General features: G+C 47.4%; 1 protein-coding gene across 22 annotated transcripts in view; it reads right to left on the reverse strand.

The window, feature by feature from the left end:
* The window catches only part of Nfasc (neurofascin), a 174,075-nt gene that overhangs the window by 126,128 nt on the left and 29,440 nt on the right, over positions 1–18,507 (reverse strand). For 2 of the 22 annotated variants that reach the window (XM_074048531.1, XM_074048534.1), the window contains exons 1-2: positions 12,252–12,460; positions 7,703–7,916 (exon numbers count right to left, since the gene is read on the reverse strand). The exons of 19 other annotated variants lie outside the window; for them this stretch is intronic. In XM_074048531.1, the coding sequence (XP_073904632.1) occupies positions 7,703–7,705 (3 nt within the window). In that variant the 5' untranslated portion in view covers positions 7,706–7,916; positions 12,252–12,460. Of the gene's footprint in view, positions 1–7,702; positions 7,917–12,251; positions 12,461–18,507 lie in introns of those variants that run through there. One more of the 22 variants, XM_074048533.1, reaches the window with a different exon arrangement.

Genomic DNA, 18,507 nt, shown 5'->3' on the forward strand with positions numbered 1-18,507 from the left:
ACCTCCAAGGCATCCTATTTCAAGTCCTTATGTGTACAACTTCCAAGAGTTCTACATCAGGTTCCTAAACTTGACCAATAGATAGGTATCTTCCAAAGGAACAAATCTCTCCACATTCCCATGAGCCGATCTGAGAATCCCCAGGGCCTACATACCCCACTCCAAGAGGCACTGTCTTAAAAACCAAAATCTACTTTTATGAAAAATGCCTTTCAATTGCAAAGTAGAGCTGAAAATGAGAATGGTGTCATTATAATGGGGAAAATAATAGAAAATCATATTGAAAACAACCTCCCAGAGTTCAATGAGCTGTACTGAGCTACAGAGTTTGTCACTCATTAAGTATTAACTGAGTGCCTCACATGTGCCAGGCGATGCCCTTGGCAATGTAATTCGGGGATAAGCAAGACATTGTCTCAGCACTCAGGAGGCCTACCTTCCAGTAGATACATAAGTAATATAAATTCAGGGAGTAGAAATGCTGCCCAAAAATATAAAGCAGGAAAAGAAAAATAGGAATGTGGAAAGGAGGCAGGGTTGGTTTTCCATGGAGTGATCTGGAATTACATAAAAGCAGAAACTGAATAAAATAAAATGAAGGAGTGAGCTGGGGGGTGATGAGAAAACATCTCTAGGCAGAGGGAACAGCAAGGAAAGGCCCCGAGACTGGAGTCAGCTGGAATGTTGAGGAAAAGCCCAAAAGTCAGTGGGGGAGAGGGGGAGTAGGGGGGGCCTGGGAAAGAGCATGGAAGATGAGGACAGATGGGTGGGAAGGGCCAGGCCACTTAGTACCTTCTACTGTGGACACCAGGCTGATTTTATGGGAAGTATAAAGAGAGGCCACAGGAGGCCACAGGAGGGCTTGAAATAAATGTTCAGAAAATAATTACTCAATGGAATTGTTAATTATTTAACGATATTATTCAGGACCACTGAGATAGGTACAAGAACCACTACAGTGAGATTCAGCAGTGGGGGAGAGAGACTGGGCTGCATTCCTAATGCAGCTGGGACATGGGGATTCATGGCCATGGAGCACAGTGGAGTTAGTGGATGGAAGTGATCAAGAGGAATGGTGAGTGGGATTCTGGCTTAAACCTACCTAGCAGAATTCTTGCTAAAGACATACATAACCTGGGGGATTGTGAAGGATGGGGACCCTAGTCAGATATTAACAGATATTGAAGACGAGAGTTCTTGCTAACTGACCATCAGAATCCATGTAAAACTGGATTTTGCGAGGAAGATGGGCCTGGGAAGAAGGCCCTGAAGGTAAGTTTAGGTTTGGTTAAGAAAAGAGTCTTTTTTGGGGTGGGGTGGGGGAAGGGTGTTAAGACACAGGTCTCGCTATGTAGCCCAGGCTGGCCTGGAACTCTTGATCCTCCTGCCTCAACCTCCAGAGTGCTGGGGATTATAGGCATGTGCACCACACACCATAAGCAAATAATCTTTGTCAGAAGCAAGAAAGCGATGGGTTCCCACTTCTCTTTGTCTACTCTCCTGTGTATTCAGGTGTTGTGGGACTGGGAACTCCCTGTGGACAAGGGGTGTGTCCCCTATTATACAGGAGCTCCTTGGTGACATGAACCTGTGTCTCCCCTACATCTTAACAGCTTCCCCTCAGCTTCCAGAACAGGTTTCCCACTCACAGAATGCTAACTGGGCAGCACCTCCAATCCAGGGATGCATTTCCATGAACTGGCATTAATTCTGGAAGCACATGGACCACCCGTGGACAGGCCTCCCTACCCTGAACTGTGCCCTCCCTACCACTTAATGCCCTTGCTGCACAGGTGTGGCCTTGGCTTGGCAGAGGCAGAGGCTGGTCAACCTCCTCCCTTCCACGCACACACTGAGGTGGCACATAGACAAAGCTGGCTCCTGCTCATGCTGAGGCACCATCTTGGGGAAGCACCAACAACAGGCTCGGCATACTGCCACAAAAACCCTGTGCTTCCAGGCAGCCACCATGCTGCCACTGCCCCTGGGGAGCCTCAGTTGCCCGTATCCATAGCAACCAGCATTTGTGAGTTGCAATCCCAGGAGGGAAGGCGGAAAGACTGCTCTCTGTGTCAGCTTATTCTAAGGAGACGCCAGTTCTATGGCTAGGTTGAGAAGCCAGCAATTCCTGAAAGAGAAGCTCTTGGCCACCTTCATCAATTTCCTCCCTTGGTCAGCAAGGGGCAAATGAACACAATGCACCTTCTCCTGGTTCTGTTTAAAGCAGATTCTGCACAAAATCTTGCTTTTGCAATACCTGGGAACTCAGAGTGAGGATAACACAAGGAGAACAGCAGAAACCAAAACCTCACTACAGGAAGGAAATGGAGAGGTTCCACTGACCTGTCTCTGAGTCAGATGAAACCACACCTCATCTCACAGTGAAAACCTCAAGCCTTTATTTTAAAAAATAAATTTAAAATTAAAATAAGAAAAATCAAAATTAAAAAGTTAATAAAAAACAATCATTTTCTTCCACTCCTCAGAGATCCCAGCCATTCTTGGGACTCTCACTGCAATGGTTCATACCCTTCTTGGAAGTCAGGAAGACAGAGTCCTCTAAACTCAACCCTGTGGTCAACACTGTGTAGTTATGGCTTGGACATGGGCAGAGGGAGGGGCTGCCTGGGGTGAGCGGGAAAGAGGTTCAGAGATTTTGCTTTAAAATAAATCATTCACTCCCTTACTGAGATATTGAGTCTGTCTTCTATCTTTAGGAAAAATGTTCACACTTGCAAAGTAGGCAGGAACTGGGCATGCCTCACCAGCTTCCCCAAGAATAAGGATAGCACCCCATGGTGCTTCTGTGACTAGGTGCCCACCCCAAACCAGCTGATCACAGAGCAAGGTCAAAGGAGATTAGAAACTGCCCAGCCCTTCTCTTCACCCTTGAACAACGATAGCTCTTTCAAATAAACCAGAACAAACAAGTGAGCTCAACAAGATTCTCTTCTGTCCATCCCTTTCTGCATGGTCAGATAAAAACTCTTTCTCAAGCTCTAGCCTTGGGCTGGAGGAGTGGCTCAAGCAGAGGAGCGCCTGCCTAGCAAGCATGACACCTGAGTTCAAACCCCAGATTGGCACCCTCCAAAAAATTTGGCTGAAGTTCTAGTCTTCATTCCTTGTCTCTTCCAAAAGAACTGCCCTGGTTTCGAAATAAAAATAAACCCCACGTCCTCTAAAAAGTCAAGAGAAAAATGTGCCATTTGGCTGCTCCCAAATGCTATGATACCTCACATCCAGACAGGCCTTACAAAACCACATTCCAGACACTTACGAGACTGGCCCCTGTCACCTCTACAATCCCATCCATTCCTTAGCATCCCCTCCCTACCCAGCTCCTTCTGCACAAGCCATGCCAGCACAGAGCCATATCTTCCCACCCCATCCCTGCTAGCTTTGCAGGTGCCCTGTTTCCTCATCTGGAAAATGGAAAACCCTGTACCTGTCACCTTACAGACTGTTCTGCAGGGAAGGTATGAGACAAGAGAGAAATGCACATGAAGTATTTTGGCACATAACTTAGTCTTTATTAGCTATTATTTGTGTGAACCATAAACTTTTTGAGAACAGAGGTCAACCTGCATTTTCGGCACTTAGTAACTGACACACTGTAGGTATTTTTAATTTTTAACTTAAAAAAAAAATTAAAAATGTTTGTTAAATCTAGTTGAAGAGGCCATAGACTTGTTTCTCACTGCTCTGTCCCTGCTTCTTCTTTCCTAGGCCCGGCTTGGCTCAGCCATGGTCCCCAAGGGGAAGGTTATCCTCACATGACCTCTCCTTCCATGCAGAAGAATCTCCAGTAAAATCACATTGCATGAAGAAAATGCTCTAAGAAAGGGAGGATTCTCTGCAAACTACTCTACCAGGTCCGGCCAGGCCTCTTAAGAGATCTGTCCCCAACCCCTGCCTCCCAGACAGTGTTCAGTAACCAGAAAGATTCCAACCTGTGGCCATTAACACTCCTTCAGCAGGGAAGGACTGAGCTCCAGGTTACCCAGATCTGCCCACCCGCTTCCCACTTCCAGAAAACACAAACTGTTGCCACGTGAGTGGAACCCCCAGATCAAAGAGAAGACTCTCAGAGATGAAAGGAGACAGGCCAGGCAGTGATCCCTGTTGAAGCTTGGTGGTGGGTATATGGGGATTCATTACACTGCTCTCTCCACTTTGTTTTTAAAAAACAAAATCTTAATTATAGTTCTATATTTTACCAGAACTTGGGCAAGGAAGCCCAAAGGGTTTTTCTTTTCAATTGTAGAGAGAGGAAACTCCTGGCCTGGAATTCCATTGCAAAAGAAAAGGCCAAGGAAATTTCCCTAGTCATTTTCCTTTGAAGTTTAATGGAGTTACTCAGGTGGTATGGAGAAAGAATGCTGGCTTGTGTGAGCGTAGGCAAGTAACTTAACCTCTCTAAGACTGTACCCATTCCTCTACCCTGAAAACACAGATTCTAGCTGGGTGTGGTATTCAAACCTGCAATCCCAGTTACTCGAGAGGCAGAGGCAGGAGGATTAAGAGTTTGGGCCAGCCCAGGCAAAGTTAGGGAAACCCTATTTAAAAAACAAAAAGAACAAAACGAAAGGACTGGGAATGTGGCTCAAGTGGTCCAGCACTTGCCTAAGTGTGAGACTCTGGGTTCAATCCCCAGTACTGCAAACAACAAAACAAAAACATAGGTTCTGGCCCTACCTTACAGGCTGCCATATAAAATAAAAGGTGACACATATGGTGCTGTGATAATACTTTGAACTAACGCATAAAGGATGCTTGATGAAATTGCATTTTATTTCTTTCCTTGATGAAACAAAGATGTTCTGTTATATTTTTGTATTAAGATGCTTATTGGAATCAAACTCCAGAAATCAGCTGGTGGCCAAGAGTAACTAAGACACACTGAAAAGAAAATTTGTAGAAAAAGGAGCTCGAAACTCCATTACCTGAGAAACGTGAGTCCCCAGTACTCATCAAAAACTGTAGTACTGCAAACACATCATTTGCCACAGGCACTAATCTAGAGGACCCAGGGCAGCAGGCCAGCAGCAGGAAGGCAGAGCACCCTGGGCCCTTGGGCATCAGCAGGTTGAAACAGGAGAAACTGCTAGGAGAGTGCTGAGCACGTGAGCCTTTAATAACCAATGCCATAACAGGAGCACTATTCACTATGGCCCAAAGGGAGAAGCAACTACAATGTCTACCAACCGACGTATGGGATTCACAAAATCTGGTGTGTCCATTGTTATGGTTTGAATATGAAATACCCACCATGCTCATGTGCTGAATGCTTAGTCCCCAGTTGGTGGCACTATTTTGGGAGGTGCTAAAAACCTTAGGAGCTGGGCCTAGTTGGAGAAGTAGGTCACTGGGGGGATATGCCTGTGAAGGTCATACCTGGTCCTGGGTCCTTCCTCTATCTTTGTTTCTTGGTTGCAATGATATGAACTGCTGTGCTCTGTAACACCCTCTGAGACAAGATGGACTGAAATCTCTGAAACTATGAGCCAACCTAAATCCTTCCTCTCTTGTGTTGTTTTTCTCATGTACTTTATCACTGTGAAAAGAAAACTAACTAACACATACAATGGAATATTATTCAGCCTTAAAAAGGAAGGACATCCTGGTACTTGCTGAAACACGATGAAGTCTGACACTATTATGCTAAGTGAAATATGCTCGACACAAAAGGACAAATACATTATGGTGTCACTTCTCTGATTTTCCTAAAGTAGAAAGAAGTAGAAAGACACAAAAAAGAATGGTAGCTACCAGGGGCTAGAAGGAGGGAAGAATGGAGAGTTGGTGTTTAGCGGGCACAGTTTCAGTTTGGGAGGATGAAAAGGGTCTGGAAATGATGATTATGTAGCTAGGTGAATGTATTTAACATTAAAATGGCTAAAATTGTATGTTGTAAATATTCTATCACCATGAAACAATAATAATAGCAGAGAAAGAAAAAAAATAAATAACATAATAGCAACATCTTGGCTTTAGTTTATATCTCTATTCCCAATGCTGAGGGCACCTTTAAAATATCCTTAAACTATACCCCCTTATAGAAATGGGTCGACGAGGTCCCAGAAAGATTAGGCAGACTACAGCAGGTCCTTAGCACTGTACCCTTTTTCAGCAGCAGCCAGCACGGATCTCCGCTGCCATGTAAGAATTAGCCTGGTCTACTGCCCTTCCCACTGGCCCAAGGAAAGGTGAAGGTGTTGACCTGAGCCCCTGGCCATCAAGTAGACAATGGCCAAGCTCCCTGATGCATTCTCCAGCATCTCCCTGCTGACAGGACACACACATCACTGTCCCATCCCCACAAGCCAGATCTGACCAAGGGTTGGGGAGCTGGCCTCTTTGGTTTGTCCACCCTGGGTTGCTCTCTGGAGTTGGCACTTTGGAACTCCAGTGTAAATGGTCCCAGGACAGCAACTTTCACAGCCACCTTGATGGCAAGAATAGCAGTAGCAACAAAGGCTGCCTCTCTTCTTCCACAGGGTGTCCCTCCCGGAACCCCTCAAGGGTTTAATGATTGACACCTTGAGTATCTCAGTCATAGGCCTGAATCTCCTCAACTCTCCTGTCCCTACTGTTTCCCCCAACGTATTGCTGAAGTGAGAAATTATTTTTCTGCTGTAAGCCGAAGGTATACCATATTCATAGACAGGGGCAGAGAGTGAGCTGAAGGCTGCAGAGGTGGGGACTCTGCTTATATGGGCCTATGCTGCTGTGTGTGTCTCAAATAGTTGTTCTTCTCCACCAAGAATTATCAAACCCTAGAAGTGATACAAAGATACTCGTCTATATACTGTATGACAGAAAGTCATTCAGAGGTTGCTTGAGGCTAGGAGGGAAGAGGGATTGACTGTAAATGAGATGAGGAGATTTAAGGGGCTGATGGAAACATGATCTATTTTCATTGCAGTGGTGGTTACATGGATATATATATATTTGTCAAAACTTGGCTGTGTGCTGTGGCTCACATCTGTAATTCTAGCTAACCAGGAGGCAGACATCAGGAGGATCAAGGTTCAAAGCCAGCCCAGGCAAATAGTTCTGCAAGACTCTTTCTCAAAAAAACCCATTACATAAAAGGGCTGGTGTAGTGGCTCAAGGTATAGGCCCTGAGTTCAAACCCCAGTACAGCAAAAAAACAAACAAACAAAAATTACCTGACTATCTCATCAAAATCCTCAATGTAAGTATATTTTACCAAATGTAAATTATATTTCAGTACAGTTAATTTTAAAAGTAAAAGAGAAAAAGATTGGGGATATAGCTCAGTGACAGACTGTGTGCTTAGCATGTGTGAGTCCCTGATTCAATCCCTAGCACCACACACACACACACATACATGCACGCAAAAGAAAAAAAAATTAAGAAAACAAAACAAACTTAAAAACCCTAAGGAAATGGGGCAAGAGAGTAACATGCTATAATAGCAATTTAGAGGCAGATCTTCAGGGTTCAGAAAGGAAGACTGTGTTTAGCAGGCGACTCTGCTGCATCTAAGAGAGCTGTAGACCCCAGCTCCTTCACTTCTCCTCACCAACCCCAGAATTTCAGTGAGACAAAGACCCCATCAGCTCCCTCCTCAGGATGATGGAACTTGGGGTCCCCAGTGTTCCCTCAAAAGCTAGTTAAAAACATCCTGTCTCTGTTGAGTATTTGTGGAGGGGAGAACAGGGTGGCTGGTACCTACCATGTACCTGGTGTGGGCTCAGGCCAATTATAGTGTCACTCATAACATCTTCTCCCACAAAGCAGCCTCAGCAGGGCTGGCGAGAGGTGTGGGAAGGAGAGAGCCCAGCTAGAGTTTGGGAGCAGTCATTCCTGCAGATTGCACAATTGCAGGACTCCAGCTCTCTGGCTTCCAGGACAATCTGCAAATATCTTGCAGAATGTTCCCTCATAGCCTGTTTTTAAGAAAAAGAAACACTTCAATTTTCACATACTGTATTACTCAGACACCTCCAGACACCCTACTCTGTTCTTCTTTCCCCTTTCTCCAGCAAACTAGAGCTCCTCTCAGGCACAGGTGGTTTCTGGGAGGCTGACTGCTGTTTTTTCTCCTCCTGGTCTAACCTAAAGGCTGACAGAAACCATGGAAGGTTATGGTTTCCTCTATTCCCTTCAGACTCTTCTGTGTGTAAGAGAGAGGCCATGGCCATGGAATGGGGAGTTGGGAACAGGAGGCACAGATTTACTCACAAATCTGAGGATGACAAACATTCGGATGTGTTGACATCAACATCCCCTGTGCACCCACCTTCTAGCGGCAGAATGGTTCCAGGGAAAACTTACAGACCCACACTACAATCCTGACTCACCTAGTTACTGTGTAACCTTACTTAGGCAAACCAACAACCTCTCTGCTTCTACATATACATGGGAAGTGTGGTGTGTGCTGCATCATTTCTGAAGGGACTAAGTAAGGACATGTCAAAAGAATGGAGCAGTGACTGTGGGCAGTCAAAAAGCACACAGTATCCTTGCACACCATCCCTTCATTTTGACCCTACTCAATCTAGAGCAAAGTAGAGAATTACTTCAGAAGGGATTAGAGGTAGTGTGGTGGCTCATACCTGTGTAACCCCTGGCAAAAACGTGAGAACCTATCTGAAAAATAACTAAAGCAAAAATAAGAAAGCTGGTGGCATGACCTAAGTGGTAAAGAGCCCAAGTATGAGGCCTTGAGTTCAAACCCCAGTATTTAAAAAAAAAATTGTGTGGGGGAGGTAATTATAAAAGCAGGGCTGGCTCCATTATTGGTCCTTCTTTAAGTTTCTTTTTTATCAGATAGAAGATACTGTGCTCACACCAGAAATCCATCTGGGAGTATGCTGTGTTCACACTGCGATGCGAACGTGAGCCTTGAAGTATTTCTAAATGTCGAGAGAAGATCATCTGAGGCAGGTAAGGTGTGCTTGGATCCCTGAGAAGTACAAACCAGGATGAGGTTCAGACCAGGCAGGAGGCAGTGGGAAGGGAGAAGGTGCTGGCAGAGAAAGGGAGGATGTGAGGCAGGTGCACTTGGGACAGGAGGAACCAGGAGGTAGAGTCACAGTGGCAGGTTGTTAGTGCAGGAACCAGGGGCAGGGCCCCAGAGAGCCTATCACAGCAGGAGAGGGAACAGAATAAAGTCAGCCCCCCAAGCAGCTGGGTACAGCTGAGCTGTAAGGAAGACGCAGGAAGTCAGAAACCTGGCATCAACAGGAAAAGGATTCACCCCCAGAGACCCAAAATGGAGCCTTAGCAGCCTGGGAACAGAGCTAGCAGTGGCATGTGACCCAGCCCTGGCTCCTACAATGAAAGGGTAGTAGCAGGAAGCAGAAAGGACACTGTGGAGTTAATTAACCAGAGCCAGGCTGTGTGCAGGTGACAGTGCCTGTCTACAATAAGGACCCCTCCCCCATGTGGTACAGAACTCTAGTGTGAGAAGGCTTGGGACTGAGAGGAGAGAACACAGTGGTCACACAGGCCTGGACAGAGGGGTCTCCCTCTTTTTTCTTCCCCTGCTAATGACTTCATGGATTAGTTCACTGATGTTCACAAAATCCAAGAGGCAGGTACTATTAATATCACAACTGACAGGTGAGGAAACTGCCAGATCACCCAGCTAGATGGAGACCCTGACAGCCTGAGTCTACCACCTACCTGTCTGACACTTGCTCCATGACTTCCAGGGTGCTGGCTGTTCCCCACTCCTCACTACAGCTCCTCAAGGGAGGGGAGGTCCCACCCCCACCCAGCACATTCTTCTTAGAGTTGCTGTCATGGCCCAGATCAGGTGACAGAGGAGCAATAAACTGCTTTAGCAGCCCAGCTGGTTGCCTCCCACTCCCACCCAGATGGCTCAGTGATCCCTCTGAGGGGCTCTGTCCTCTGACCTCTGCTGCCTTAGCTTGGAGAACCTCCAGCAGCTGTCCCTAGCACATAGCAACCCTAGGCACTGTGTCTTCTTTATAAAACAAAGCTTGGCCCAGGCTCTGTGGTGGGAAGCCCAGGAACAGAGGCCCAGGCAGAAGCTGAGTACTTATTTCTAGGTTAACAGGCACATCTGACTCAAGAGCAGAAATGCAATGTCCATTAAGCCATAGGCTGCTCCCCAGTTCTCCAGGGATGGTTTCTCTCTCTGGGGCTTTTCTAAACCTGGGGAATTCTCCAGCTTTCCTGGCCTTTCTCCAGGACCCCAAATCCTAGCCAGGCTCTCAGTGTGCCTAGAAGCTGCTGGTCCAGGATCCAGAAAACAGAACTGTCACAACCCCAAGAAAAAAAATCCCTCGAGTGGTTATTGATCCAGAGTCCAGCCTGCAGGAGAGTCCCCTCCTGAAGTGCAGAGCATTCTCAAATATGTCTAGGGAAGAACATTCCACACAGCCCCTTCACTGGCAGGAAGTATTTCCTTACATCTGACCTTGGTCCTTCCTGGTGGCCACCAAAATAATCCATTTTGTCACCTTCTCCTGGTAGGCAACATAGCATAAGTGGTCCAAGAGAGCCAGTTCTTGGGCCAGGACTGAGGCCCCTTCCAGTTGCGGACAGTGTCAAACTAGACAGCATATTAACTTCTCCAGGTCTCGTTTCCTCAATCATAAAATAAGGATAAGGAAGGTGCTAAGAGATATCTATGAGAGGATGGATGTCCATGTTCAGAGCAGGACCTGTCATGGTCCAACACTAACATTAAGTTAGTGTTGCCATTACAGATAAGGTCAACTCACCAGCTCCTCCTGGTGTGCCATAAACACCAGCCTCAGAGAGGGACTGCCCAACAACTTGGCCTACCCTGCCTCTATGGGCAATGCCTTGTCTGGACTCCTGAACATTCCAGGAACTGCCCACAGCATCAGATGAGCATATGACAAGAGCCAGCAGGGTCCCCCAAAATAAAGAGGACTCCATCAGGTGAGGCAGCTCCCGGTTGGATTGACCACACACAGTCTGCCCCTCCTCCAAGTGTTTCACCAGCCCCTGCATCTTCTCTAGGCAGAAAGGCATGCAGCCCGGCACATAAATCATAGGAAGAGGGCTCCAGGAGCAGCAGATGCTTCCAAAACAGCCACCGATTCTCTGGGCTGTGGGAGGGGGTGGAAAGCGAGCGATCGCAGTGTCTCTTGGCCCAAGAGAGCTGCGCTTCTGTGCAGAATCCCCTCCTCATCCTGCCACACATAGCTCAGGTGTACTGTGCTTTTGCTTTGTGCACAGAGTTGGGGGACCACTCTGCCATGCCCCCAGTTTCAGATACTCCACCCTAGGATAAGGGCTGCAAACCCTGTGGCTTGAGCTCTGATGTGATGCTCCTCTAATCACCTGCAGACAGTCCATTCTGGTTCTTACACAGTCTTCCTGAGATACATAGGATCATTGAATCTTCAGCCCAAACAAAACTTTAAAGACACTGGCTCCAAATGTCTGCTTCACAGAGCCCTGCACCCTGAGGGCAGGACAGACTATCCCCTCTAATAGCCTCCTTGTTCCCTCCTCTCTCACAACCAAACCAGCACACCTCTTCTTAGCAGAGCTGTCCTGAGATGAGCAGGTTTCAGAGCAGCCTAGGCCAGAGGTACTCCCAAGTGACAAGGACAAAGCGAGAACCACCAGATTCCGACATAGTCAGGTGACCCAGGTCTGTGTGGCTCTGGCTTCACCCTGTCCTGGTTCAGCACTAACTGATGAGAATCAAGGTTCCCCAGAACAGGAACCCTTCTCCTTCCCCAGAAACCACTGACAAAAACAGGCTATTCTCACCTCCTCCCAGCCAGCAGCTTTGCATCCTTGGCCTGACAGCAGAGACACCAAGACTAAGCCAGTCTGGCCTCAGAGAGGGGCCAGTTTGGCAGCTCAGAGCAAAGGGCTGAAGGATAGAAACACAGGAGACTCGCCTGGGAGGGGACAGGCCACAGTCAACACAGGCTTGGGATTGATCCAAATCCTGAATCCTCCCTCTGCCAGTGTGCTCTTCAGTTTCTTATTTTCCCAGACACTCCTCAGTCTTTAGGCTAAGGCTCCTCTGCCCACCCACACCAGGGCCTTGGAGACTTGTCCCTTGCCCTGTTCCTCTTAACATTTCAGCTCATTTAGGAGATGAGACCCTCATCATTGTTCTCTGTCTTCTAGCCTGCCTGCTGCATATCCCAGTCCACATCTTGGGCTAGAAAGTCCTAACGCACAGCACCACAGAGTCTTTGAGGGCCAGACAGAAGGGGGAAGAGATGAAGTGGATGCCCACAGCGAAGGGGAGAGCTTACCATCCTGCCTCTCTCCTGGTTTGTTTAGTGTCTCCTCAGGCACCCTCCTTAGGGACAGGTGGGGATGGAAAGCTGGAGTGTCCCAGGCCCCAGGCCAGCCCAGCAAGCAGACTTAGGCCTGAACAAAACCCCAGTCAGCCCTCTTTCCGGGTGCTGGCCTCAGAGCAAACGCAGCAGCCCTGTCCTGGGCTGAGTCAAAATCATTCCTGGTGTCCCTGCTCCTTGCCAGCCCCCACTTGCCACCTCCCCAGCCCTCTGTGGCATAAACAGGGCTTTATTATCTCAAGCCCACCATGTCCTCTGAGTGCCGTGAATGGAGCTCCACACAATACACTTATTAATAATTGCCACTCCTCTCCCTCTGCCCGGCTTGCTCACTCGCTCACCGCTGGGTCCCCCTCATGCATAATGGAGGAGTTGTGTGGCCCATGACACAAGCCAGGCTGTGCTTCTCAGGCTCAGGGGATAGACAGAGAGAGGTACCAGGCTGGGCCAGGCTCCCCAAGGCAGGGGTAGCGTGGGGAGCAGACCCCCAGTTATGATTCAGAGATGTAATATGTGGTGGGGGAGCAGTGTGGCAAAGGTGGCACTCGCCTTCCCCCGTATGCACGAGCTTGGGGTGGCAGTCATTGGTGTGACATTTATTCAACACCCACCCTGTCACCCTCAAGGCTTTGTGTCTGTGCCATACAGGACAACGGCTTCAGCCCTGGTCCACTTCTGTTCGAGGGCCTGGGGTCAAACCTCTCTCATTTTCACTTCACAGCCCATCACACTTTTGATCACAGCCATGAGCGTGGCTGCCTCTCCAACCTCCCACATCTGTTGGCTGCAGTGATCCATCATGAACCAGCTTCCATGGTCCTGTTTCCCTCCAATGGGAACTGCAGCGGGGCAGGGCCTCCCCTGCTGCCTAAGCCCAGCTCTCCTACTGTCCTGGGCAGCAGATCTCTGTGCAGCCTCTGCAGGGAAGTCTGGAAGAACACTGAAAATCTCACATTTTTTTCAGGCCCTTTGTTCTGTAAATTCCATTTCTCTAAGTGGGTCTTTTAAATAAATAATCAAGAATGATTTAAATATATGTCACACAAATTGTGTGACTTATCGGAATACAGATGTCCCTCAGAATCCTTGGGGGAATGTTCCAGGACCCCCAGAGGATACCGACATCTTTGGATGCTCAGATGTCCCGTGTGAAATGGTGGAGTATGTGCATACAAGCCACACACATCCTCCTGTCGACACTAAACCGTCTCTAGGTCACTTGTGCCTCATACAATGTCAGTGCTAGGCAAACAGTCCTTACATTACATTGCTTAGGGAATAATGGTAAGAAAAGAGTTGGTACCTGTACAATAGACATAATTTTTTCCTGAATACTGATTGAATCCACAAATGCAGAACTCACACATATATATATGGAGGGCTAACTATATTTTATAATGGTTAAAAAATAAAATTATTAAAACAGCTATCACTAGGGGAAATGACAGACCATGGCATACCTATGGTTTGACAGGCAATAGAGTATAAAAATTATGAGTTCTGGAGCCAGAGAACCTGGGTTCAAAATTTGGCTCTACCTTTTACTGGCTCTGTTACCTTGAGCACAATACTTAACCTCTCTGTGTCTCTGTTTCCTTACTTGTGTAATTGGGATAATCACAGTTATCACCTCAAATTATAAGGATTCAATAAAAGACAGTCTGGTACATACTGTAAATGATAAAAAAATAGCTTGAACTCTTACTATCATAAGCAATGAAATAGTTATTAAAATGATGAAATAATGGAGAATATTTTAATAAAATGGAAGATTAAGTGAAAAACAGATTACAAAATAGAATCAGAGTGACAGTCATTCAGTAGTGAAATTATGGATAATTTGCATGTTTTTCCTTTGCATGCATTTATATTTTCTAAATTTGCTAGAAAGAACGTAAGTTCTTTTGTTAATAAGAAAACGGTTCACAGGGGTAGGGTGGCCAGGGCAGCACAGAGAAAAGGGTGTCCTCTGGCTCTAAATATGGCTGTCACTGTGTCAGGCTCATCTTGCGGGGCCTCTCTGCCCATCACGGAACTTCAGGTCAACAGCACTGCCCCCAGCCTGCCTCTTTGCAGGGCTGCTGGTGAGTGATTTCTCTTACATGTCATGACATGGCTGCTGACATTTGTGGGTGGGGAAGGACAGCAGAGAAGGGCACACCAGTTGGGGGAGGCTCTAAGATTCAGAACTGGAACCGAGGAGGCATCCCACATCGGGGGAGGCAGTGGAGTCCTGCCCACACAGAGGCAGACTCTCTTCCAGATGAGCAAGGTGAAGAGGTTGAAGAGAGACCAGATTCAGCTCACATTAAAGAGGAATAGAAGGAGAGAGGATTCTGAGAAAGCCGCAGGCATCCAGGTGATGCCCGGCTGGGTGCTGGGCAGTTAGGGAGCTCCAGAGGGCAGCTGCTCCCACCTCTCCCTCCTACTCCCTTCTGAGATCTCAGTTCTGTGTGGGTGCTATGCAGTTCCCTTGCTTTTCCCCTTGTGGAAGCAGCCACTCATGCCCATCTCTCAGAGCCACCTATGAACACAGCCCCTATCTCATTCCAGAAAGCTGGACTTCCCAGTGGAAGACAGCAGTGGGAAAAGGTGTCAGCCAAAAGGGAGGAATGTGATGGGGAAGAGAGCTACATGACCTGAATGTGGGTCACATTCTCAGAGGACAGCAGGCATCAATATAGAATGGCTATAGTGACAGCTGGCAAGCCTGGAGGAGTGCTCACAACACCCTAGCTGGGCAGCCAAGTCATGCTCCCCACTGCTCCTCATCCCCAGGTCACCCCTTTGGCGGCCACAACCCCCTCCCATGAGGTCTGATGAGCCATTCTGCCAGCTCTTCCATACCAGAACAGATCTGCAATACAATGACTTGGGGGACTGCTGACCCTTGTGGCCAGAGACTGCCAGCAGAGGGGAAAGGGTGAGTTGAGCCAGCCAGAAGTCTCCAACAGTGTCTATTAGTTGACTGTCAGGGTTGGGGCTAAGGTTCAGTCTTGTGCCTGGGTGTGTACTCCTGCCCAGTGTGGAAAGTGATGCTATTACAACAAGGAGCTTGCAGTCCTCATAGAATCTGTCCGAAGTGTTTACTCACAGCTGTAGAAATCCCCACACTGCAGGGCAGGAGGACCCATCCAGGATAGAGACACAAGAGGACACAGGGATGGTAGCAGTTGTCTGAAAGCAAGTCATTCCGAAGTGAGCCAGTGAGGACAGTGTGAGGAGTTCCCAGGGCAGCTATGGCTCAAGTGGGTACCCACCCCGGCCTGTGATTGTGAGTCTGTGGAAGGCACAGTCTGTGTGTGTGTGTGTTTGTGTGTGTCTGGGGAAGGGTTTCTGTCCCTGTGTGTGTCCCAATGAGTGTGAGCATGTTCTGGCTGCATGTGTCCAAGGGTCTCGGTATACTTACCTGGCTTGTGGGCATATGTGTGTATCTGTCCCAGCATGTCAGTCAGTCTGTCCTGTTGTAAGTATGCACCTTAGTGTGACTCAGTATGTGTGGGTACCTGTCTCTCTTAGCGTGTATATAGGTGTTTTAGTACATGTGTGTGGTTCGTATTACAGGTTGGTGTCATGTGGTGTGTGTGTGTGTGTGTGTGTGGTAAGTTCTGATATATAAATGTGTGTTTTAATATTGGGTCTCCTGGTCTCAATCTGGTTTTCGTCCCAGCTCCTGTATGTGTGTTTGTGGACATGCATGCCTGTCTTGATATGTGCATTGTACCCGTTTCCACATGTACAGGTTGTGTGTGTATGTATGTGTGTACATGTTGTGTGTGTGTAGAACCAGAGGCTGGGGAAGGTAGGGCAGCCCATGTTCTCCCAGTTGTTTCCAGAATGCTCTCCAATTGGAAATTGGAAACAACACAACGAATCCTCCATGTGTGAACCTTGCCCTGCCTCCCTGTTCCACACAACACAATCCAGGGCAGCATCTGGTAACCTGACTTTGCTTGCCCCTCTCCAAATGCCCAGGCTAGCCACCTCCACATCTGAACTTTTTCTGGTTCTCCTAGAATTCCTTTGCCCCATCTCTGCTTGATAAACCCTGTCATCCCAGGAGGCACAGCACTACTCTTTGTCCTCTGGGAAGCCCAACTGGCCCTTCAACTGGATGTGAATCCCACCCTTGGTTTCCAAAGCACATGGTATAATTCCTTGCTACACACAGGTTCAGTTCTCCTCTCATTGCAATTTGTGCACATACTTTCCCTAGCAGATGGTGCATTATGGTAAGGGAGCCCATCCTCTCCTTTGCAGCTTCCCTGGTGCCTCATCTCATATTTGTACACAGACCTGCAGGAAATGTTTACCAACCCAGGCACTTGAGTTTGGTTATGCAACAGACAAGTCAGAAATGGAGGGAGCTGGCACCACCCAGGGCCTTTAAAGCCACCAGGCACAGGAAGGAGGCCTAAGAATAACCAGCCCTGGTGTGCCGTGGGGCTGGGAAAGTCCAGAGGGGGACTCAGGATCTGTATCTGAAGGAGCTTCCTGAAGGTCAAATGGGACAGCTCTGCCAACCTCTTCATTCTCACAGAATGATTACCCAAGAGCTGACTTCTCTCAAGGGCTTCGCATGGTTCCAATGGCCCATCCACACTGGAATCCATGCTCAAGTCCTGTAGCCAATACAGTGCCCAATTACGAGGTTTCCTTTGGCAACTCCTGTCATCCTCTCTGCCCCTACTATGCATATAGTCCAAGTCCAAGGGTCTCCTGGGGGCCTGAGCTTTTGCCCTAAGATGAAGCTTGTCTGGTCTCCCCCACCAGCCAGGTCTCCAGCTTCAGGGCTGGACCCTGGCTGTTGCTGAAGGGGAAGGCAGCAGGAAGCACTCAGGTCAATGCCCGGAAGAGAGACCATCCGAATGAAGATGCAGACGTGCACACTGCCCTTAAAGGAGGCAGCAACACTAGAACTATAATTTTGGGACAATCTATTGGAAAGGCTAAGGTTGACCTTCCACATGTTGACAGGGATTGCTACAGCTAATTGGGGCCCTCAGACACTGCAGGGAAAAGAGGAAAACAGTTTCACAGTGTGTACAAATGCAGCACCCAGGCAGCTCTGCCTGTTACCCAACATAAGCCAGTATTTGTGTCCACAACAAGAAGAAGTGAACTTAAAGTCATATGAAACTGCAAGCAAGTTCAAACATCTAAGGCGATCTGTAAACAAAGTCCGATTTACACTTCTCAATTTCAAAACTTACCACAAAGCTAGAGTAATCAAATCAGAGTGGTAGTGGCACAAAGCCAGACATACAGACCACTGGAGTAGAACTGAAAGTTCACCAATAAATCCACACATCTGTGGCCAACTTACTAATTTTTTGGCAGTACTGGGTCTGAACTCAGTGCTTCATGCTTGCTAGGCTACCACTTGAGCCATATCCCCAGCCTTTTTTTGTTTTTCATTTTTCAAATAGGATCTTGTGTTTGTATCTTAGGCTGGCCTCAGACTGATCCTCTTACATATGCTCCTGAAAAGCTGGGATTACAGGCATGCACCACCAGACCTAGCTTATTGGTTGAGATAATAGAGTCTTGCTAACTTTTTGCCTGGGCTGGCCTCAAGCTATGAGCCTCCTGAGTAGCTAGGATTATAGGCATGCACCACCACACCCAGTGGTGCCAACTGATTTTTGACAAGAGTGCCAAATTCATTCAATAAAGAAAGAACAGTTTCTTCAACAAATGGTGTTGTGACAACTGGATTTCCACATGAGAAAAAAATGAAGTTGAACCCCTCACTATGTACCTCACCTCATAAACAAAAATTAAGTCAGAATGGATCAATGAAGTTAAAACTACAAAACTCTGAAGATCAAACTAAAGTGAATCGTCATGCCCTTGGGTTTGGCAAAGGATTCTTCGACACAACAACAAAGCACTAACAAACGATAAAATAAAAATCAGATAAATGAGACTTCATCAAAGGGAGTGAAAACAGGCACTCAAATACCTAACATCAATGTTCATTGTGGCATTATTAACAACAACCAAAGGGGAGAAACAACACACGTATCCTCATCAGATGAGGGGATAAATAATGCTGCATATCCGTGTGATGGACTATTATTCAGTCATAAAAAGGAATGAAGTTCTGGTATGTACTACCATGTGGCTGAATGAACCTTACAAACATTACATAAAGTCAAAGAAACCAGGTGCAAAGGACAAACTATGATTCCACTGATAAGAAATAGCC

The sequence above is a fragment of the Castor canadensis genome, chromosome 11 (genome assembly GCF_047511655.1).
Source record: "Castor canadensis chromosome 11, mCasCan1.hap1v2, whole genome shotgun sequence".
NCBI lineage: Eukaryota > Metazoa > Chordata > Mammalia > Rodentia > Castoridae > Castor > Castor canadensis.